The sequence below is a fragment of the Maniola jurtina genome, chromosome 15 (assembly GCF_905333055.1).
Source record: "Maniola jurtina chromosome 15, ilManJurt1.1, whole genome shotgun sequence".
Taxonomy (NCBI): Eukaryota; Metazoa; Arthropoda; class Insecta; order Lepidoptera; family Nymphalidae; genus Maniola; species Maniola jurtina.
In genome coordinates this window covers 2,898,838-2,919,262 of record NC_060043.1, presented here as the reverse complement: position 1 = coordinate 2,919,262, position 20,425 = coordinate 2,898,838, and the positions used below count along the sequence as shown (strand labels likewise).

The 20,425-nt window shown below is 37.1% G+C and overlaps 2 protein-coding genes and 1 long non-coding RNA gene across 4 annotated transcripts; 1 reads left to right on the top strand and 2 right to left on the bottom strand.

The window, feature by feature from the left end:
- Positions 1-1,748: 1,748 nt before the first annotated feature.
- On the bottom strand, positions 1,749-10,895 carry LOC123872271 (ankyrin repeat and zinc finger domain-containing protein 1-like). 2 transcript variants are annotated; one of them, XM_045916453.1, is made up of 12 exons: positions 10,545-10,895; positions 9,708-9,917; positions 8,981-9,141; positions 8,335-8,613; positions 7,528-7,750; positions 7,097-7,181; positions 6,754-6,798; positions 5,914-6,217; positions 4,845-5,005; positions 3,508-3,649; positions 2,604-2,756; positions 1,749-1,908 (listed from the first exon to the last, which is right to left on the bottom strand). In XM_045916453.1, exons 1-12 carry the CDS (start codon positions 10,666-10,668, stop codon positions 1,768-1,770), a joined length of 2,028 nt encoding a protein of 675 aa, XP_045772409.1. In that variant the 5' UTR covers positions 10,669-10,895; the 3' UTR covers positions 1,749-1,767. The 2 variants fall into 2 exon arrangements, with proteins under 2 accessions (XP_045772409.1, XP_045772408.1); XM_045916452.1 differs by lacking the exon at positions 6,754-6,798 and having other exon boundaries at positions 7,043-7,181.
- Positions 10,896-13,156: 2,261 nt separating this feature from the next.
- LOC123872286 lies at positions 13,157-16,632 on the bottom strand. Its single transcript, XM_045916486.1, has 4 exons — positions 16,311-16,632; positions 15,176-15,948; positions 13,918-14,065; positions 13,157-13,364 (listed from the first exon to the last, which is right to left on the bottom strand). The coding sequence occupies exons 1-4, from the start codon at positions 16,540-16,542 to the stop codon at positions 13,171-13,173; spliced, it is 1,347 nt and encodes a 448-aa protein (XP_045772442.1). The 5' UTR covers positions 16,543-16,632; the 3' UTR covers positions 13,157-13,170.
- A 1,242-nt stretch (positions 16,633-17,874) lies between these two features.
- Positions 17,875-19,656, top strand: LOC123872301. The gene is made up of 3 exons (XR_006797452.1): positions 17,875-17,889; positions 18,208-18,320; positions 19,646-19,656. It is a non-coding gene; the product is annotated as an uncharacterized LOC123872301 (long non-coding RNA).
- The last annotated feature ends 769 nt before the right edge of the window (positions 19,657-20,425 follow it).

Sequence of the window (20,425 nt, the reverse complement as noted above, 5' to 3'; positions counted from 1 at the left end):
ACACCCACACACACACACACACACACACACACACATACAAACTTTCGCTTTTATAATATTAGTGTGATATAGTGTGATTTTTAGTGAGTAGCTAGATATACAGCCAAGGTTATTTGTAGATATTAAAAACTATCGATTGTGGTTTTGTAGACCACATAATAATTATTATTTACTTATTTACCGTAATCGTCTATTATTGAATATTTTAATTGATAGTTCTATTTGAGTAGTAAGACTAAACTAAGAAAACACGAGTCGAGTTAGGAACCTCATTCTTTTTGGAAGTCGGTTAAAAATAGGTATGTACCTGCATATTTCATTGTAGGTACTGTATAGTGTTTGATGATAAAAATAAATAAGTTCAGGTGTGCTTCAACAATCCCACGTTCAATACGGAAACTGCAAACTTGGTGAGGTTTTGAATTTTGTTATTTCCTCCAAGCGATATGGCCGTCGCGAATTCGATGCAGCGTTCCATATGATAGGTTTGGCTTCAAACTTTCCCATTGTTGGTAGGTATATTTACAGCTCATACCTACCTATCCATACTAATATTATAAATGCGAAAGTGTGTCTGTCTGTCTGTAGCAGACGTTTTCACGGCCCAACCACTGAACCGATTTTAATGAAATTTGGTCATTGGTTGGATATCCCGGGGAAGGACATAGGCTACTTTTTATCCCGGAAAATCAAAGAGTTCCTACGAGATTCCTAAAGACCCATCCGCTCAACCGATTTGTATGAAAGATACAGAGGTACCTAGCTTGCGTCCATGTTATTGACATAGACAACTTTTTATCCCGGAAAACCAAACAGTTCCCACAGGATCCTCAAAAACCTACATCCACGCGGACGAAGTCGCGGGCATCCTCTAGTGAAAAATAGTTATCACTGCTCGAGTCAGTGACCTAGAGAACCTAAAGAAAAACAGGGCTACTTCGTCATATGTAGGTACTTAGGTACATTTGACGCCAGCCAGTGACGTCAAAGCCTCGACGTTTAGTTACAAGTTTCCTACTGTGATACATCGTACAACTGTGCTACTGTCCTATCGTGAACTGTGGTAGAGCGTCGTCTCTGTCACTCACCTGTGACGTTTTATCACCGACTTTTCAGAAACACAGAGACAACTCTACCGAAGCTGTCGAGGTGGGTTCCCAACGAGTAATAGTGTGACTCGTTGGGCATTTTTCGAAAATGTTCTCCCAACGAGTCACACTGTAGCTGTGGTGTGACTCGTTGGGAAACATATTCGAAAAATTCCTAACGAGTCACACTGTTACTCGTTTTGGTGTGACTCGTTGGGAACCCATCAGATGTCGATGATCTTTTTCTAAAGTTCGACGTATAATCTTCCCTGTGGGGTACGTACTACGTAGTGTAAATAAAACACATGAATTATGACACAAGTTTATTGCTTCGATCGGGCAGTATCGATTTACAATAAGGCATCGTTGCTTTCGTAAAATAGATAGTAATATGATTTTCATTAAAAATACATTTATATACAATTTATTTATAAGGCGGATCACCGCCTTGTCTTTTTGGAGGCTTCGGCCGAGGCTAGTTAGCAACCTACCGACAAAGCCGTGCAGCCGAGCGCTTTAGCGTTCCGATTTCGATGTCGTGTAGAAACCGATACAGGGTATGGGTTTAATAAAACCAAGTTAGCTACCACCTTAGACTGCATCATCACTTACCACCAGGCGAGACCGTAATCAAGGGCTAACTTGTAATCGAATTGAAAAAAAACTTGCTATTTTGATTCTACGCGCTCTTATGCAAGGGCCTAAGATTCCGATGGTTTTGCAGGCACTTGATGGAGCAGAACTGGTAGCTGTCGTACTCGAACGGAGGTCTGGTCAGGTTAGACCCGCAGAGGAAACACATCATGAGGTCCGCTTTCACCTGAAACAAACAAAAATCGGTCAAGTGCGAGTCGATTCGCACACGAAGAGTTCCGTTAATAGGGTCCCGTTGGCACCCTGCGGGTACGGACCCTATAATTATCACATTTCAAAATAGCGCTATACAGCCACCATATTGGATGGCAACTTTCGAGTACGGAACCCTAAAAATACCAATTTCAATTACAGCCTCCATATCGAATTTTATTCAAAAAAAAAATTATAGCTAAAAGCACTCAGGATGATGCAAGGATTCTAACGATACCCCATACACCCAAATCGGTTCAGGTATTTAGAAGTTATGGTGGAATAAACTCACTTACATACAAAAATAAATAAAATGGCTCTAAAGGTCCTGATTAACAGTCAAAAATTTAGTTCCCACGATTTTGATTTCACAATGTTTCGCTTAGAGCGCTAGCTATACATCTATCGATGAACTTGAACTTTGAACCAAGCGTTTTAAGGTTCATTTTAATTTAATGCAGAAGTCTTTCGAGACTCGAATACTATCAATGTTGGTAAAATCTCATACAGACTGTTCACTATAACTTGTCCCTTGCCATCATATTGGCACCATTGAAGTTCATACAATAATAAACCATAAGTTCTAAGGAATAAAGCAAATAAAGCAAAGGTACCAACATGCCAGCAAGTTATAGTGGACAGTCTTAAGCACACAGTTCTTGTCCTCACCTTTTGCGCGTCAGTCATCTGCAGGAATTTGTTTACTTTGTTCTTCTCCGCTTGCTTCTCTTTCTCTCGCTGTCGCTTCGCCTTCTTCTGCTGCGCTTTCTTATCTCTTTCTTGTTCCAACTGCTCCGGAGTAATGGGACCGGGGATTTGAGACTATAAGAAATAGTAGTTTACATTTTATTTTAGTGTTTCTTGGCTCTATTTCTTATTTTTTAGCTCTATGCAAATTATTGTTACCTTGAATGTCTATTTCAAACGGACTATAATAATATAATTTTTTAAAATTAATTTTTGTACGACAAAACATTCATAGTTACAAAAAAATCGGTGATTTCCACGACCGGCAAACTAGAAACCGTAATAGACTCGCATATCCTACGCTCCGCCTCAGGAAAGTTGGAAAATCGTTTGTCCCACAAACGATTTTACACACACACACGATGAGTGTAATATTTTATAATAAAATTCCACAATCAATTTTAGACTTGCCTTTACACAAGTTTAAAAAATCTATTAAAAGTATGCTCCTGAAAAAAGCTTATTAAACAATCGAAGATTATGTAAATGACAAAAAAGCTTGGATTTGATTCGCTCCAGCAATACACGGCGCTGCAATTGCTTGTATACAGTATGGCATATTATTGTAAATTGTACATTTGAAAAGAGCAACCGCCGAGTTTCTTGCTGGTTCTTCTCGGTAGGAACAGCATTCCGAACCAGTGCTAGATTATTTTGACGATTCAAAAGCACTTGTAAAAGTTTAATTGAATAAAAATAATTTGAATTTGAATTAATCCCATAAATGCAAAATCAGCTTAAGGCGTTTGCAATGTGTGATTTGAATACAACAGTCACTGCGTCTGTAAATTCTTACATGTGGTTGCGTGTCTGAATATTTACATACCTTATTATAATTGTACTTTTCCGGAAACTGTGCTTGGAACATCCGGAAGGCGATACGTGTACCGTTGTGTGGCGATGCGGCGTAAGGTGTCTGCAGCGCGTGGTTGCGAATACACGGGTCACCGCCGGCCGTGAGGATTTCACTGTAAACATACATTTTATATGTATGTACATTGTAAATATTTTACTGCACCACAAAACACAAATGACGAGTTACAAAAAAAAAGGGGAAACTTAAAATGTAGGTATAAAAAGGCGGTCTTATTGCTAAATAGCAATCTCTTCCCCTAGCGTTAAGGTTGTCTACCTTAACGCTAGGGAGAAAAGCATCATTTTTAGTGGCTTTCATGGAACTACAACTGCTCTAAAGCACAGAATATCCTCGACGGTACGGACAGGTAACATCAACGTACAAAAGGATCACTCGCAAAGACATTTAAATAAATAACAATTCTCGTTTCGACGCAATAAAATGCAATTCAGTTTGCACAGTGCTACAGCCTGAAATTTAATAAACGCCACTCTCTTTTTCTATCGCGTAAACACTATCTATTTCTCTCTAATAAGAAGTGCTGTTGCCTTGACACGCCGCGGTAGATAATTTCTCAGGTTACGTGACCAAGTGAGCCCGGCCTGGTCATACTAAAAGACGCATAGTGATCGTAACATGTATGCGTTGCCCCTAAGAAATTCTCTACCAATATTAGATTCGTGTTCGAAATACCACCGTGTTGCAAAGAATGGGGAAGTCTACTGAAGTACTCAAATGTGTGCAAAGGAGAAAGCTCGAATATCTGGGACATATAATGCGGAACTCAAAATATGACCTGCTGCAGCTCATAATGCAAGGGAAAATAAAGGGCAGGCGTAGACCTGGCCGTAGACGAACATCCTGGCTCAAAAACCTTCGCCAGTGGTTTAACATGAGTACGAGGTCACTGTTTAGAGCAGCGGTGAACAAGATCCAGTTAGCCTTAATGATTGCCAACCTCCGATAGGAGACGGCACTAGAAGAAGAAGAAGATTAGATTTAAGCTCCGGCTCTACGCTCCGTCTTACCTGAGAGCTTTCCTGCACAAGCCAGTTTGCTCAGTTAAATGCGTGCGTGTGGACGGCAAGACGGCATTGCCGGGCAGTTCCAAAAGCTGCTAAAAATTGAACTGCGCAGTTCTCGGTCGTGCCTGGGCAGTTTTAATTGCGCAGGTATGACGCAGCGTGTAGCCGGAGCTAAATGGAATATAGTCAAGACCCCCAGCAATGAAAAATACAAAGAAAGAGGAGATAAAGGAATGGGGAGGAAGTCGGGACAGGGAGATGGAGAAAGAGAGAGATACTCACGTGACCATTTCAGGTTTTTCTGCAATGGCGGCCTTGTGTAGCGCAGTGTTGCCATCCACAGGGTCTTGAGTGTTGCAAGCCGCTTCCAACTCTGCGGACTCGAAACCTTCCAGAATAGTCTCTAACGAGTTTTGATCCTTGCCCGATATTAATTTCCACATCTGTTGAAAAACAATGACATTATTCAAATCTAATTTGTATTTGATACAAATTAGCGTTTGATTTTACTTGATGTTGTTATTCAATGATTTCAAAATGTCTTTTAACAAGTCGAGGGAGTATACCTAATTTTTTTTCCGACTCATTTTTAATATTCAAGACCAGAAGGTACACTGAAAAAGTTTTGTCTTCGAAATTTTAATATGCCTCTGTATAGCTTTATTTTTATTTTTAACTTTAGGTACAGCAGCTATTTAATTATAGTTTACTAGCTGATGCCCGCGACTTCGTTCGCGTGGATGTAAGTTTTTTAAAAATCCCGTGGGAACTCTATGATTTTCCAGGATAAAAAGTAGCCTATGTGCTAATCCAGGGTAAAATCTATCTCCATTCTAAATTGCAGGCAAATCCGTCCAGCAGTTTTTGCGTGAAGGAGTAACGAACATACACACAAACTTTCGCCTTTATAGTATTAGTGTGATAGTGTGATTTTTAAAATAGCTCTGACATACAGATAGATGGAAAGATAGACTGGACGAGAAAGAAACTTATCCACTTACCATTACACCACATAACATTACCTTCTCATTCTGAGAGGAGACCCATGCCCACAAGTGGGCCGATGGGTTGATCAAGATGATGGTGATGATGATAATGATGAGATTTTACTAAACCCAACGATTTTAAACAGTATAAAAAGTTTAAGTATATTAAAACTTATTATATATAGGAGCAGGCGTTACTTTGGGCAAATCCAGGATATACAAGGCTTTTCCTGCATGTTTAGCAGTGGAAGGGCTGGCGATGCACATCGAATGCTGCATGTTGCATCATACAGATTTATGTGGTTTAGCAGATTATAGCAAATTAAGCTTTTGGTTCCTTGTATTTTATACGAATTACAACGTACCTTTTTAACATTCGCCGATATTTTCACAGGAGCTTTCTTCACTGGTTTATCATCCACATTTTTTTTCTTTTTCACTTTCACTCTATGCTCCTTTCTCTCTGACACATTTTCCTGGTCGCTGTCAGAGGAGCAGTCTATAGCACAATCGTTCAGGAGGTCTTTCCGAGAGTTAGTGATCACGCCGTTGGCGCTTTGCTCTGAGAGCGTCTTAATCCAGCCCGCTGGGGTCTCTAAGTCAATAAAACATGGTCCTTCGTCTTCGCTTGATACTATTTGTGTTGGAAGTTCGCGGGGTGCACGTTCCCTGGAAATATATTTTAGAATGCAGTTGTCATGTCATAGTGATGGTACTGGCCTTTAGCGAATCAAAGGCTGAGGTCTATAGAGCGCACTTTGGCGTTGCTCAGACTTAAGACACTGTTAAAATGAGACAGCGGTATACCGCTGGCATAAATCTCTCTCGTTTTGACTGAAACTTAAGTCTAAGCCAAGCAAAGTGCGCTCAACTTAAGAACAGTTTCTTATGGTTTATTTTGTTTTTAAAATCACTACTTAAATGTTCGAAAGTGTTTATTTGTTAATACGCTGCAAACGAAGCAACAGATTGATTTGTTTTTTTTTATATAGTTAAAAACGTGGAAAGTGAGTGAGTTAATTTACTAATCTCCCGTAAAATCACAGAGTTCCTACGGGATTTATAAATTGTGATTGGCTGAATTTTTGTTATTTTTGCTGCAATACATTTTAGCCAGTTGTGAGAGAGTGTTGGCCCATCCGAGGTGATTGCGATCGTCACAGAGCTATCAAACAACGGCGGTAGGCCCTTTGACTCTATACTACCTTGACTTAGCTCTATCGATGGGACTCTTCGGCGTTTTCTTGTTCTGATCAATGCTCGTTTCAGATCCGGTTTTGAGCGCTGTCCAGCTAGTTGACGTGTTCAGTGCCATATGGGTTTGCTGCATTTGCTACCCCTCAGCAACCTGGGCGGTCTACTCGGCTTCTGGAGCGAGCTTGGATGGCTGGAGTGAAGACTTCGGCGGAGAGTGGCAACGCACGTACAACAGACGGAAACGTTTAAGTGCGGAAACCAGCCCAGAGAGAAGAATGATGAGTTTGCTACACGTACCTCGATTTAGCCCTATCGATGGGTTTGGTGGGACTCTTGGGCGTTTTCTTGTTCCGGTCGACATTCGTTTCGGAGCCGGTTTTAATAGCTGTTCTGCTAGTTGACGCGATCAATGCCTTTTGGAATAGCTCCATAGTTTCTGAAGATACGAATGAAAACTTTAACTTTACATGAGAATGCGTGAAAAGGCGATGGAAAATTATTACTTTTTTTTATTTGTACCGGAAAGTTGTAACAATAAAGAGAAAAAGAAAGAGAAAGTGGACAGGGAAGCACTTATTTCTATAAGAGATTTTAAGAGATTTTTACCAGTAACCCTTGGCAGTGTGAGAGGTTTTAAAGGGCAAAGGGTACAACAGAGGTAGAAAGTATTCATGAAAAAAGCTTAATAGATATTATTTTATATTATATAATATACATTATACATGTATAATTTATATGTAATTTTAAAGTTATGGTGAAAATAATATTCATAATTATCTTACCATAAACCTCCACACTTGCAACAGTTTCATGTACCCTCTTCACTTCTTTATAAGTGGGTTTGCGCGTGGGGAAAGGCAACGCCCTAACGCGCATGTCTTCGCGTGTCAACGGGGAGTTCTTGCCGAATAGTGCGGATTGGTTGATTGATCCCACAGCGCGGTAGAGTATAATAGAACAACCTTTTAGGTCTTCTATCCATCCAGCTATGATATCTTGGACATGCTACAAAATGGAGTAAGAAATATGGTATTTGTTCTTGGAAATCATCTTTATCATGTTTCTTATGTCCCATTGCTGTACAAAAATGTACATTGACTGAATATTCAGAACTTGATTAGACTAAAAAGCTTAAAATAAAAATAATTTTCAATAAGAAAGAATTAACTTACAAGTGTAAATTAAAAATTTATAACACCCCCGACAAGTGAAGGTTACAGTAATAACTAGAAAAGAACTGATAACTTACAAACGGCTGAACCGATTTTCTTGGATTATAGCTAAGAACACTCTCGATCAAGCCACCTTTCAAACAAAGAAATTAGTTTTTCTCTTTTTTAAAATCGGTTCATTAGTATAGGAGCTACGATGCCACAGACAGATACACAGATGCACACGTCAAACTTATAACACCCCTCTTTTTGGGTCAGGACGAAACTGATATGCGTTCTGACGCATATCAGTGGCGTGGCGTACATGTACAAACAAAAATTATTTTGATACCACACTTAAAATGCGGTGCACATACTTAATGCAATTAAAATTGTGCGACTTAATAAAATTGTGCCTTCGACCCTTATTACCCATACCTGCAAAAACTGAGCCTGGTTGTATCTTCTCAAACTTGCACCTGAAGATCTAGGAGCATTGCCATGCTGGTCCCTATTCACTTGCGCCTGTCCCTGTCCCCTTCGAGTCACATATGAATGATGAGTCTTATGGACCACTGCCACAGCCCCAGAGAAGATGGCCCCGGCGAAGTGGCCCCCGGACACCATCAAGATGGCCCAACGCTGGAAACCCGGGATGGCCAAACGTTGGCACCGCTCTACCCAGGCATAACCTTCCCCATCTGTTGATAGCTCCTCCTAAAAAATTTTGGTAAATATCTTGAAATCTGTAGGCAAATAAAAACCTAGAATTTGGTGGCTTAAGCCTTAAACCATAATTTTCAAGCTTCTGCACTAAAAAAAATGCTATTAATAAGCCTCCATTATTTTTCATGAACCATAATAGGTAGAGTTGAAATTTTCATATTATGTATTTCTATTGCTCGTATAACGACAAATAATAAAAAAACCAAGATGGCAAATTTCCAAATGGCCACCATACAAATTGAAAGAATTAAAAATATATAGTGTTATATTTTACACAATGGTACAGATAACAAAACCCTTCTAGTGAGAGTCTGACATACTATTGACTGGTTTTTCTCTTTGTACCATTTAATTTTACCTTCTTATGATGCAATATACACCTGTATATACAGAAAACCTTGCCCTTATGGTTGGTATAGAATGCCTTGCAATGTCTGGTGGCAGCTGCAAACAGATCACTGGCAGGGTTGGCAGTAGTGCCTTCAGTCTCCGAATCACTGCCAGATACACTTGAATCATCTGGAATACAATATTGTACATCAAATCTTTGAAAAGAGCAACCGCCGAGTTTCTAGCTGGTTCTTCTCGGTAGGAAAGGCATTCCGAACCAGTGGTAGATGCTTTTGATGATTCAAAAGTACTTGTAAAAGTTGAATTGAATAAAAATATTTTGAATTTTGAATAAAAAGTATGAGATATCTGATTTATAGTATCTGAAGAAGTCTCTAATTTTGCTATAGTATATTTTTCTCTCTGCATGTTTAGTGGCATTTTCACACAGAAAGGCTAGTCACAGGAGGAGAACCACCTCATCTAAGGCTGTGATCACACTTATAAGTTTTACTCACATAAGTAGTTTATGTGATTAACTGACAACAAATTGACTAATGTAACCACTCTTATAAGTACATTTACTTTAGTAAATTGCTTGTTAATTAATGATTTATAAGTTACTTACGTAAGTAAAACTTACAGGTGTAATCGCAGCCTAATAGAACCTTTATATTGCTGAATTTCGTCAATTAAATGCTTGATCCCACATAGCAAGAACCTTGCTTCACTTAAAAAAAAAATGTTAAACATACCATTTCTTGAATTAAACTGCCCCAAAGTCAAAGAAGCTTTCCCATACAGCTTCCTCTTCAAATTGTGGGTGTGCCAGTGATTTTTATAATGGGCAGTTTGCTGAGCTCGCGTTTCAAACGGACCCACTCCACAGCATGAACAGCAGTTTCCATCCGCTGGACCATTGAGGGTTAGTGCGCTTAGACGCTTCATCACACTTGCTTCATCCACTGGAAATAAATATGAGCTCATTTTGAAAATTTAATTCATCCATATCAACTCTCTAAGCCTGAAATCCATATTAATATAAATAACCTGATGCCCATTTCATCCATGTAGATTTAGGTATTTAAAAATCCTATAGGAACACTGATTTCTTTAGGGTAATAGTAGCCTGTCACTCTGCAGGTCTTAAAAAATCCCATCCCCATGCAAAATCCACATCTATTGTGGTGTGATTTAAGTACAAACCTACAAGCAAACACATTCATTTTTTTTAATAATATAGATGATGCAAAAATGTCTGCAAAATCTGTCACACCTTTTCAGCTTTTTACACCCCATCCATAAACTGATTTTGATGAAATTCAGTACAGAGATAGCTTGCACCCCAGAAACAGTATAGGGTTACTTTTTATTTAGAAAAATCAAAGATTTCTCCCTGGATTTTTAATAACCTAAATCCCCATGAGTAGCTGGCATCATCTAATCAGCTGTTTTAAATTTTTATAGTCATTTAATTATTAAGATGTACCACCTGACAAGGCTTATCAGTTCAAGTATCCAAGTACCTGCATAGCCCCAAAGAAGAATGAGAAGATGGGTGTATATCAAGTATTCAATACTAGGTAACTTACCAACTTGATGAGATTCTGTTATCATACAAGCAGCCACCCTCAGGCCTTTGAGCAGCTTTTCAAAATCATCTAATTCGTACACTCTCACCGTCTTAGTTTTTACTATTTCCGATTTTGTAGTCATTTTGAATTAAATTACAAATATTATGAAATAAATAAGGTATTACAAAACACGTAACATATGGATGGAATATGAATAATCTAATACCATTCACGTGGCATAGTTTAGATTTAATGTACGGTGCTATTATGGTTATCAGGTGGAAATATTGTTGTGCAATTAAGATTTTCTCAAATTAATCATGTTTTGCAAGAAAATCAGCTAACCTCAACAAATCAGTGAAAATGAAAGTTGAGTTGAGTGGTTGAATGAAATGTCAAACTTCAAACTTGTTGACATGACCGATGACATTGACACAGTCACAGTGTTTCCACTTAGGATTTCAGTTTACCCTATTTTTTGTAAACAATCTCCCTCAATTACTCTATTTTTTTAAACCCCCTTATTTAGGGCGCATTACAGACTTTATATCATGTTAATAATTATGATTTAACAATATTTTTGACCCAGATTATATTTTTCTTTCATTTTCAAATTATAATAACTTTTAATCTTGTACGAATACTTGATACCCATCAAACTACTTGCTTATAAAAATAATCTATACTAATATTATAAAGAGGAAACCTTTGTATTTTTGTATTTTTGTATGTTTGTAATGAATAGGCTCAAAAACTACTGGACCGATTTTAAAATTTCTTTCACCATTACTTAGAGGGATTTTTCCGAATCCGTATAAGCTATATTTTATCCCGGAAAATAGATAGGATTTTTCGTGGTAGTGAAAATTGTGTAGTAAGGCGTCGAAAAAACTGCCGTACGTTAACGATTCTCGCGAACGCTGCCTAAATGGTTAGAGATGTATGGTTGACTTCTATAGAAAAGTTGTAGAACTCAATAATGCCTACAAAAAAGTCCGCGATAGTATAAACCAAACATTTATATTTTAGCCATTATAACCACTTTTCCATAGAATAATAGTAATTAAAATTATTAGCCTATGTTTATTGATCATATTATCGTCAAATACTAATCCTTATCCAAATAAACTATTTATTGAGCAAGATTGTTTCAATAGCTATAAATTACTTTTTATTTTATTCCAATCGGACAATCCATTCAAAAGATATTACGAATTTAAAATTGTAATTGGTATTAAAATGAATGATGGTGTCGCACGACTCGCACGGCGAAACCGCAGGGGTTCAGAGAGCTTAAAAAATAAATGTCCACCCGTGCGAAGCCGGGGCGGGTCGCTAGTAACTTATAAAATTATTCCACAATACCCCGTTATTTTTTCATTCTATCCTTTTCTAGTATTTTTGAGTGCAAACGCATCCCCTTTGACAAATTTGCAAATGAGTAGGTATATAATATAGTATTACCAACTGAAGTTCAATTTTGCTCCAATTAGGTAGGTACCCTAAATCCTTATCAACATAAAAAAAAAACGCCTTAAGTTGTACCTAATATTAGTCGTTTCGCCCTAAAATACGGTGAAGTCCCTAAAAGTGAAAACACTGCATTGACATGATATGTACATTTTGACACATGTCAATCTTGGCATAATTTTGACAGTATACAGATATATTAAAAATACCAGATGTAATAAAGACAGTTTTTTTTTTACTTTTTTAACTCTCAGAGCATAGAGTACTAAGCTTTTTAGATCACATCAATTTAGATAAAAATTGTTATTTTTAAATAGATGGTTTAAAAAGGTTCTCCTTACTAGACATACCTAGACATACCTAGTTATATATTTTTTTATTTAAAACAAACATACATTTTGAATAGTTTTCAATGTCCACTCCGGTGCATCAAAAACTTCGTACACCGGTATTCCTTGTGTTAAAATTATTATTAGTCTAATTATAGGTCGTTTACTGTGTCTCAAAGCTCTCTGTGTGTCTCTTTGAGTTGCGGTATGAAGTCGTTACTTGCTCCTTGTAAATTATTGTAAACGATTGAACTAGATTGGATACTTACCTATTTATGACCGACTTACATTCTGAAGATTCATTGAAAATAAAATTTCCTCTATTCAATTCCTTCGATTGAAAGTCTTCATCAAATTAACAAGATAAGTGGGTAGGTAGCTATCTACATTACTTAATCTACGTTCCAAAAATAAAGCTAACATTATTACTTATTGATTTTCATAAATCGAGGTCAATGACCAATTGATTTTCTTAATGATAGTTACATGGAATCAATCGACTATGCATTCTACTGCTGACAAGATAATATCGTGAAAACTTGTTATAACTTATTAGTAAACCGTAGGTAGTAATATTATAGTTATTACTATTATATATATTATTACTATGTATTATACTATAGTACTATTATAATATTATTCTGTGGTAATAGCATTAATTTGAGCTAGGTGCCAAATTAAAAAAGAGCAAGGGGGTAGATCTAATATTATACCTAATTTATAACTGTTGAGTTATTATTCTCTTCTTAAGGCTCTTCTCATAAGAATCTGTATTCTCAATGGAGTGGTAGAGTCAAGGAGAGGTATATTTATGAAATAAAGACATTTGTATTTGAATTCGAGTTTTATTTTCTCCCCATAAACCTTGGTCGTCCGTATCGGAACTCGCTCACGAACCTGAAGTTCCTCAGTACGGCTCGGAACCTGCCCTTCCTCTTCAGGCGGCCCATGTGCTGCAGCGTCCTTATAGCGGGCAGGAAGCGGTACACAGCGTTCATCTCGTCACCCATGCAGAACAGGAACGAAGACTCCACGTAATCTAAACAAGAAGAAATAATGAATGAAATATACTTCTATAGGTAGAACAAAAAGAATATAAAATGTAGAGCTACATACAAATACTGCTATCCGCAAGATGATAATGATCGGTATTGTGTTAAAATACCTATAGCCTAACTACCATATTATAACTACCTAATAAATCCAACTAAGTACTCCTCTGAAACGGAGTAAATAGTTTTTGTTATTTGGTATATATTTTGATTACATATTTATGAACTCAGAATGTTTTTCTCATTCATTTGACATCTCACACGACACAAAAGCAAAACAATCAGAGTCAGTTATACAGCGATATAGAATTGTGGCGTTCCTTTTTTTGGATTATAACATCCGTCATATAAGTAAATTTCATTCGTATAAAATAGAGCCTATGTCACCTGGATACCTCATACCTCATCAAAATCGGCTTAGTATTTACTAGTTTAGGCATAGTTTAGGCGCTAAAGATGAACATAATAGGTATTACGATGTACTTATATTGGCTTTGCCGTAGAAACTTGGTTAAAAAAACGTTGCAATAAAGAACTAACAGGAACTGTGTGAGGTGCTGCTCTTGTTTTCCCAGAACATCTTGCACTGCGCTACGTCCATGAAGCAGTGGTTTTGGAACATGAGCGAAGGCTCTCGAGCCACCACGCCGGGCACGCCGCAGACTGGGGCGTAAGTGTCTGGACATTTCTGTAAACATTTTATACATTTTGTTCATGGGCGGTGGTAATCACTTAACACCAAGTGACCCTGCTTGTGTGATCGCTATTTTTCACTAAAAAACCGGCCAAGTGCGAGTCAGACTCGCGCACCGAGGGTTCCGTACTCGGGTATTTTTCCGACATTTTGCTCGATAAATCAAAAACTATTATGCTTAAAAATAAATAAAAATCTGTTTTAGAATGTACAAGTAAAGCCCTTTCACAATACGATACCCTACTTGGTAATATGGTTATCTTACTTTGAAAATGAAAACACATTTTAATTTTTTTTTCTGTGATGTAACCACAAATTCACGATTTTCAGATTTATTCCTTTACTTGTGCTATAAGACCTACCTACCTGCCAAACATGATTCTAGGTCGTAGGTAGGGTAAAATTAGCCTATGTGTTAATCCAGGGTAGACCGTGTAATCTGTCTCCATTCATAATTTCAGCCAATTCCGTCTAGTAGTTTTTGCGTGAAAGAGTAACAAACCCACATACACACAAACTATTGCCTTTATAATATTAGTTTGATAAAATTGTTTTCACCGGAGTACACTTCAAAGAAATTTCTGAATAATTTTAAATACATATCGAAAATTGGGGAATCGGCAGGATTCAAACCTGCGTCTCTCCTGAGTACCACGCCCGAAGCGTCTTTGCCCATTAGGCTACGGTTAATTAACTGTCAGTTCCGAAATTTCAAATATTCGTCCAAGGTAGGTATGTATTTCTATTCAGTAAATGCTATCTAATAGCGATATGTTACAGTTATCGAAACTACTTTCAAAGGCCTTTGATAAGTGTTCAAAATTATTTATTACTAGCTGATACCCGCGACTTCGTTCGCGTGGATGTAGGTTTTTTAAAATTCCCGTGGAAGCTCTTTGATTTTCCGGGATAAAAAGTAGCCTATGTGCTAATCCAGGGTATAATCTATCTCCATTCTAAATTTCAGCCCAATCCGTCCAGTAGTTTTTGCGTGAAGGAGTAACAAACATACACACACACACACACACACACACACACACACATACAAACTTTCTCCTTTATAATATTAGTGTGATAAAAGGCTGTATTGGATCAGAAACTCACGAAAGGACACTTATGGTAACACGAAGAAAGAGTTGGTCTATGAAACGTATCATTGCTAATGATTTTCGGCTTCGCGATCCATGGTACGAATACTTTTATCGGCCCTGCATATTTCAGCAATTTCCTTCGAGTATTCAACTGAACTTCCTTTAACGGCAAATCGAAAACATGCGAAGCGGCGAAGAATGTGTCAATAGAATCGCTTATGTTGTCGTATTGTCCAAATATTTTACTATTCACTACAACTAAATTTTTAACATTATCTGTCTTATTGACTTTGTACTCATCTTTGTAATCTATTATTTCTTTATTGTGTTGTAATGTATTTTCATTTAGCATATTTTTTGTAAGTACATAATCATTTCGTATGTTTTCTTCTTCAGTATTATTTAGATCTGTTTTACAAATGAAGAGATCAGTTTTTATGAATTCTAGATCATTCTCGCAATTGTGTTTGGTAAATTCGCAATGATTTTGAAATAGTCTTATTCTAAATCCATTGCCATCTTCTCTTATTCCACAAACTTCTTTTTTCTCATTATCATCACATGCAATATCACATTTATCTGTCATATTGATAAACAGAGCATTGTTAGATCTTCGATTATTATTTTTCATATAAACGACATTATTTTCCAGTGTTTGGTTGTTGATTTCTACATAATCGATATCATTTTTCAGTTTTGTGTTAACATTTTTCATGTAATCAATAGACTCATTATAATTTGTTCCAAATGATCGATCGCAGTACTCTGTGTTAATTATTCCGTAAGCTGCAAGAGCGTGTTGTCAGTTTCAAACATAATTATTTTTAACCCCCGACCAAAAAAGAGGGGTGTTATACGTTTGGCGTGTGTATCTGTATATCTGTGTATATGTGTATCTGTCTGTGCCATCGTAGCTCCTAAATAATGAACCGATTTTAATTTAGTTTTTTTTGTTTGAAAGGTGGCTTGATCGATTTTTCTTAGCTATAATCCAAGAAAATCGGTTCAGCCGTTTGAAAGTCATCAGTTCTTTTCTAGTAACTGTAACCTTCACTTGTCGGGGGTGATATAAATTTTTAATTTACACTTGTATTATGACCACTTAACGAGTTAATTTAGTAGGTAAATGACAAGTAAAAGAAGTTCACCGTTCGCGTCGTCAACACTGCATCCGTACTTCAATAATTCGCATTCGTTGTCAAACAGTTTCAACCGGAAACCATTACCCTCAGCGCGCAAGCCACAAACCCTTACACCAACATCCTCCTTCCTGCACTTCAGTCGCGAGCAAAATTCAATTTTCTTTGCATCTACATATAGTACCTTCGGAAATGATTTGTCTACTATGAGTACTAGGAAAACCAATATATCAAGTTTCATTGGAGTATGGATAAATTACAATGAAATCTGTGATAAATATTAGATCCACACGACTTTTTATTGTGCGATTCTTAATTATTTTTCAGGGTTCAGTACCCCAAAAAAAAAAACGGAACCCTTATAGGATCACTTTGTTGTCCGTCTGTCTGTCCATCTGTCCGTCTGTCCCATCAGTCTCGAGTAAAATTCAATTTTCTTTACATCTACGAGTACTTTTAGTACGTTCGGAACTTCGGAAATGATTTGTCTACTATGAGTACTAGGAAAACCAATAATATTGGTTTCATATTATGTCAAGTTTCATAGGAGTATCGATCAGTGATAAAATTATACGTAACTTTTTACTGCATGATTCTTAATTAATTTCTATTCGAATCAAAGAGTCAATTAATACACTGGGTATATTATGTTTTATGCAAGCAGCGATAACATGGTTAGTGGTGATAGTGGTCTCCTATTCGAAGGGTCCGGTGTTCGATTCTGGGCACGCATCTGTAATTTTTGGTAGTTAATGTGCATTTTAACAGGGCTCTCTCCGTCACTCGGTTCATACAATCGTAGTTCCAATTTCATTTGAATATTAAGCAACCAAAGTCCATGAAATTTTGCAGACATATTCTAGAAACTAATATCTGTGTCTGTGGTCATTTAGATTTTTCTAAAAATATGCAGTTTTAAAATTACAGGGGCTCAAAGATTTGTATGAAATTTTTTAAGACCGCGTAACTTTGAGACCGAATATTTTAACAGAAATCTGGAAAACCACAGACATAAAAATTAGTTTCTAGAATATGTCTGCACATGGACTTTGGTTGCTTGATATTCAAATGAAATTGGAACTACGATTGTATGAAACGAGTGACGGAGAGAGCCCTCTTAAGCAATAAAATAGGCTATATATAATAGGCTAATATCTAATAGGCTAATTCAAGACAATTATACGGATTTTATTTGTTTTTTTAAAGGGTTGTTTACCTATTTCGAATTTGTCATTTAGCTGATCTTAATTAGCATCATCGAGCTCGAGAGGTCTTTATAATCTAATGAAGGCTTTTATTCTAATAACAAAACAAAACTTTAATAGCTGTTGGCTATTTTATTTCCTCATACCTACTTTTCCGATAAAATCCCCAATTAACCTTCAAAATGCTTCGGAAAATATCAAAACAACTCATTAGAAGATCTCCAGGAGCTTCCGAGTTCCGACGCCACGTGTATACGCCGGTATACGGTAAAAGGTTTATTTATGGATCTAAATCCGTAACACAGGTGGTATTTTTCATTTTTCTTTTATTTTCTTTTTAATATTGGTACCTACTGCTTCTGTTGGTAACTAAATTTTAGAGTGTTTGCATCCTCTTCTTACTAATGTAATATGAAAAGGACAGACATCCACGCATGGCTAGGGTTTGTAATAGGTACTCTTCCGGGATCTGGTTTCCTACCAATAACAATCCGGGTATCTTTAAAACAAGATTGAAAAGGCATCTTCTAGGTAAACGCGTCCCATCTTAGGCCACATCATCACATTCCATCAGGTGTGATTGTGGTCTGTAATGAATAAAAAAAGACACAATTTGACTGTTTTTTTTAATTTAGAGCTATCAAAACTCGTGAATGAAGCTGCCAGTCGTGAACCTACTGTTTGTAGCGTACACTATTTAGTCTTTAAATAATATTAAAATTCATGTTCCGTCCTTTTTTAGCAATAGTTAAAGGAGGAGGATGCAGATACTTTAAATTTAGTTTAGAGAATGGCAACCATGATAGGCGCCATTGTCTACTTAACTTTTCTTTGTAGTTTAATGTGAAAATGTAACTATAAAACCAAAAAACTTATACACTTAGCTGTAGCAAACTTAATCTAGGTAGATCATACCAAATCATGGTTTGTAGGTTGGTAGGTTTTTCAGAAAAGCCTATGGACCGAATATGCATTTCAAAACAGCGATAAATTACTGGTTGGCCTTTCTCAAGAAGAGGAAAAACGGACTATGCGTACTTACACATATAGACTGTTTAACATACACCGTTTAGCCTCCCTTTGTTTCAAATTTCAACGTAGAAAGGTAAATAATAATAGGTATTTTCATATTTCCCGTTCCCACTCAAAGTCTATCAATTACATCCAGTAAATGCATTTGCAATTTTACCATCGGACACGGACGGAGGGGTGGTAAAAGGTTTTATACCTACCAAATACGTGGTTCCCAAAAATTGTAATATTACCTACACCTTTATTAACATGCTACCTATTTAACAAGTGTAAATTAAAAATTGATAACACCCCCGACAAGTGAAGGTTACAGGTTAGAAAAGAGCTGATAGCTTTCAAACGGCTGAACCGATTTTCTTGGATTGGATTTCAACACTCTCTATCAAGCCACCTTTCAAACAAAAAAACTAAACTAAAATCAGTTCATTAGTTTAGGAGCTACGATGCCACAGACAGATACACACGTCAAACTTATAACACCCCTCTTTTTGGGTCGGGGGTTAAAAAGAAGCGGCTATAGCCTAGTGGTTACGACGTCGGCCTCTTAGACGGAGGATCTGGGGTTCGATCCCGGGCACGCCTTTCTAACTTTTCGGAATTAGGTACATGGTGTCTATCAGATTGACCTTTTCGCTGAAAGATCATTCATGGATGAGATGAAATCAAAGTACCTAGATGGCAATCGGAGCGGGGCGTTCCCCCGCCTCATACCCCGATGGCCATCTCGACCTGTTGCGTAGGTACCTATTGCAAATTATTATCTGAACTTACACAGTAGGTCACACTAATATTATAAAGGCGAAAGTTTGTGTGTGTGTGTGTGTGTGTGTGTGTGTGTGTGTGTGTGTGTCTATGTTTGTTACTCCTTCACGCAAAAACCACTGGACGGATTTGGCTGAAATTCAGAATGGAGATAGATAATATCCTGGATTACCACATAAGCTACTTTTTATCCCGGAAAATTAAAGAGTTCCCATAGGATTTTGAAAAACCTAAATCCACGCGGACGAAGTCGCGGGAGTCAGCTAGTATATTATAACAGCCTCGCACAGATTCCCGGAACAAGGCTTTAATACAAACAAAGCTGAAAATCAATACTTGATACAGCTCTGAAATAAGAGCACGTTTTCAAGGGTTTCCATGAAAATTGTTCAATGCAGGTGCTTTTTAGGGTTCCGTAAATGAAAACTGCCAACGGGATCCTATTATTAAGACTCCGCTGTCCGTCCGTTTGTCCGTCTGTCTGTCAGCGGGATGTATCTCGTGAAACAAAATAGGTGAGAACTAAATAAAATAAAATAAATTCTAGAATGTGTATTGCCGCTATAAGAACAAATACTAAAAATTTCAAAATTACCATCATGAAAATTAAAAACAATCAAAAAGTGTAATTTTTTGTGTGTTGGTACGGAACCCTTCCTGTGCGAATCCGACTAGTACTTGACCGTTTTTTTTAGTACTTGCTTACTTTACCTATTACGATACGCACTGAAAAGTAGAACAGGTGTAAATTAAAAATTTATAACACCCCCAACAAGTGAAGGTTATAGTAACTAGAAAAGAGCTGATAGCTTTCAAACGGCTGAACCGATTTTCTTGGATTATAACTAAGAACACTTTCGATCAAACCACTTTTCAAACGAAAAAACTAAATTAAAATCGGTACATTAGTTAAGGAGCTACGATGTCATAGATAGATACACAAGGGACAGAGATAAGTTGTCTGTGGTAAGTTTTGGTACAAAAAGGCAAGTCTAAAATTGATTGTGGAATTTTATTGTAAAAGATTACACTCACAGTATTATGACCATGTGTGTAGGTAAGAATACTGACGTATGCCATCTACTTTGCTTGTGTTTAGTGGTCAAATTTAACTTACAATAACGA

Bases quoted from the DNA above. Each gene is read 5' to 3' on its own strand.
- LOC123872271 (XM_045916452.1), bottom strand. From the start codon at position 10,668: ATGACTACAAAATCGGAAATAGTAAAAACTAAGACGGTGAGAGTGTAC. The intron at 9,142-9,707 runs GTATGTTTAACA...ATTGTATTCCAG, and splicing joins GCAGTTTAATTCAAGAAATG to ATGATTCAAGTGTATCTGGC. The intron at 7,182-7,527 runs GTAAGATAATTA...TCGTATCTTCAG, and splicing joins TGCAAGTGTGGAGGTTTATG to AAACTATGGAGCTATTCCAA.
- LOC123872286 (XM_045916486.1), bottom strand. From the start codon at position 16,542: ATGAAACTTGATATATTGGTTTTCCTAGTACTCATAGTAGACAAATCA. The intron at 15,949-16,310 runs GTGAACTTCTTT...ACGCTCTTGCAG, and splicing joins CAGTGTTGACGACGCGAACG to CTTACGGAATAATTAACACA. The intron at 13,365-13,917 runs GTTAGTTCTTTA...CTTCTTGTTTAG, and splicing joins CAGCACCTCACACAGTTCCT to ATTACGTGGAGTCTTCGTTC.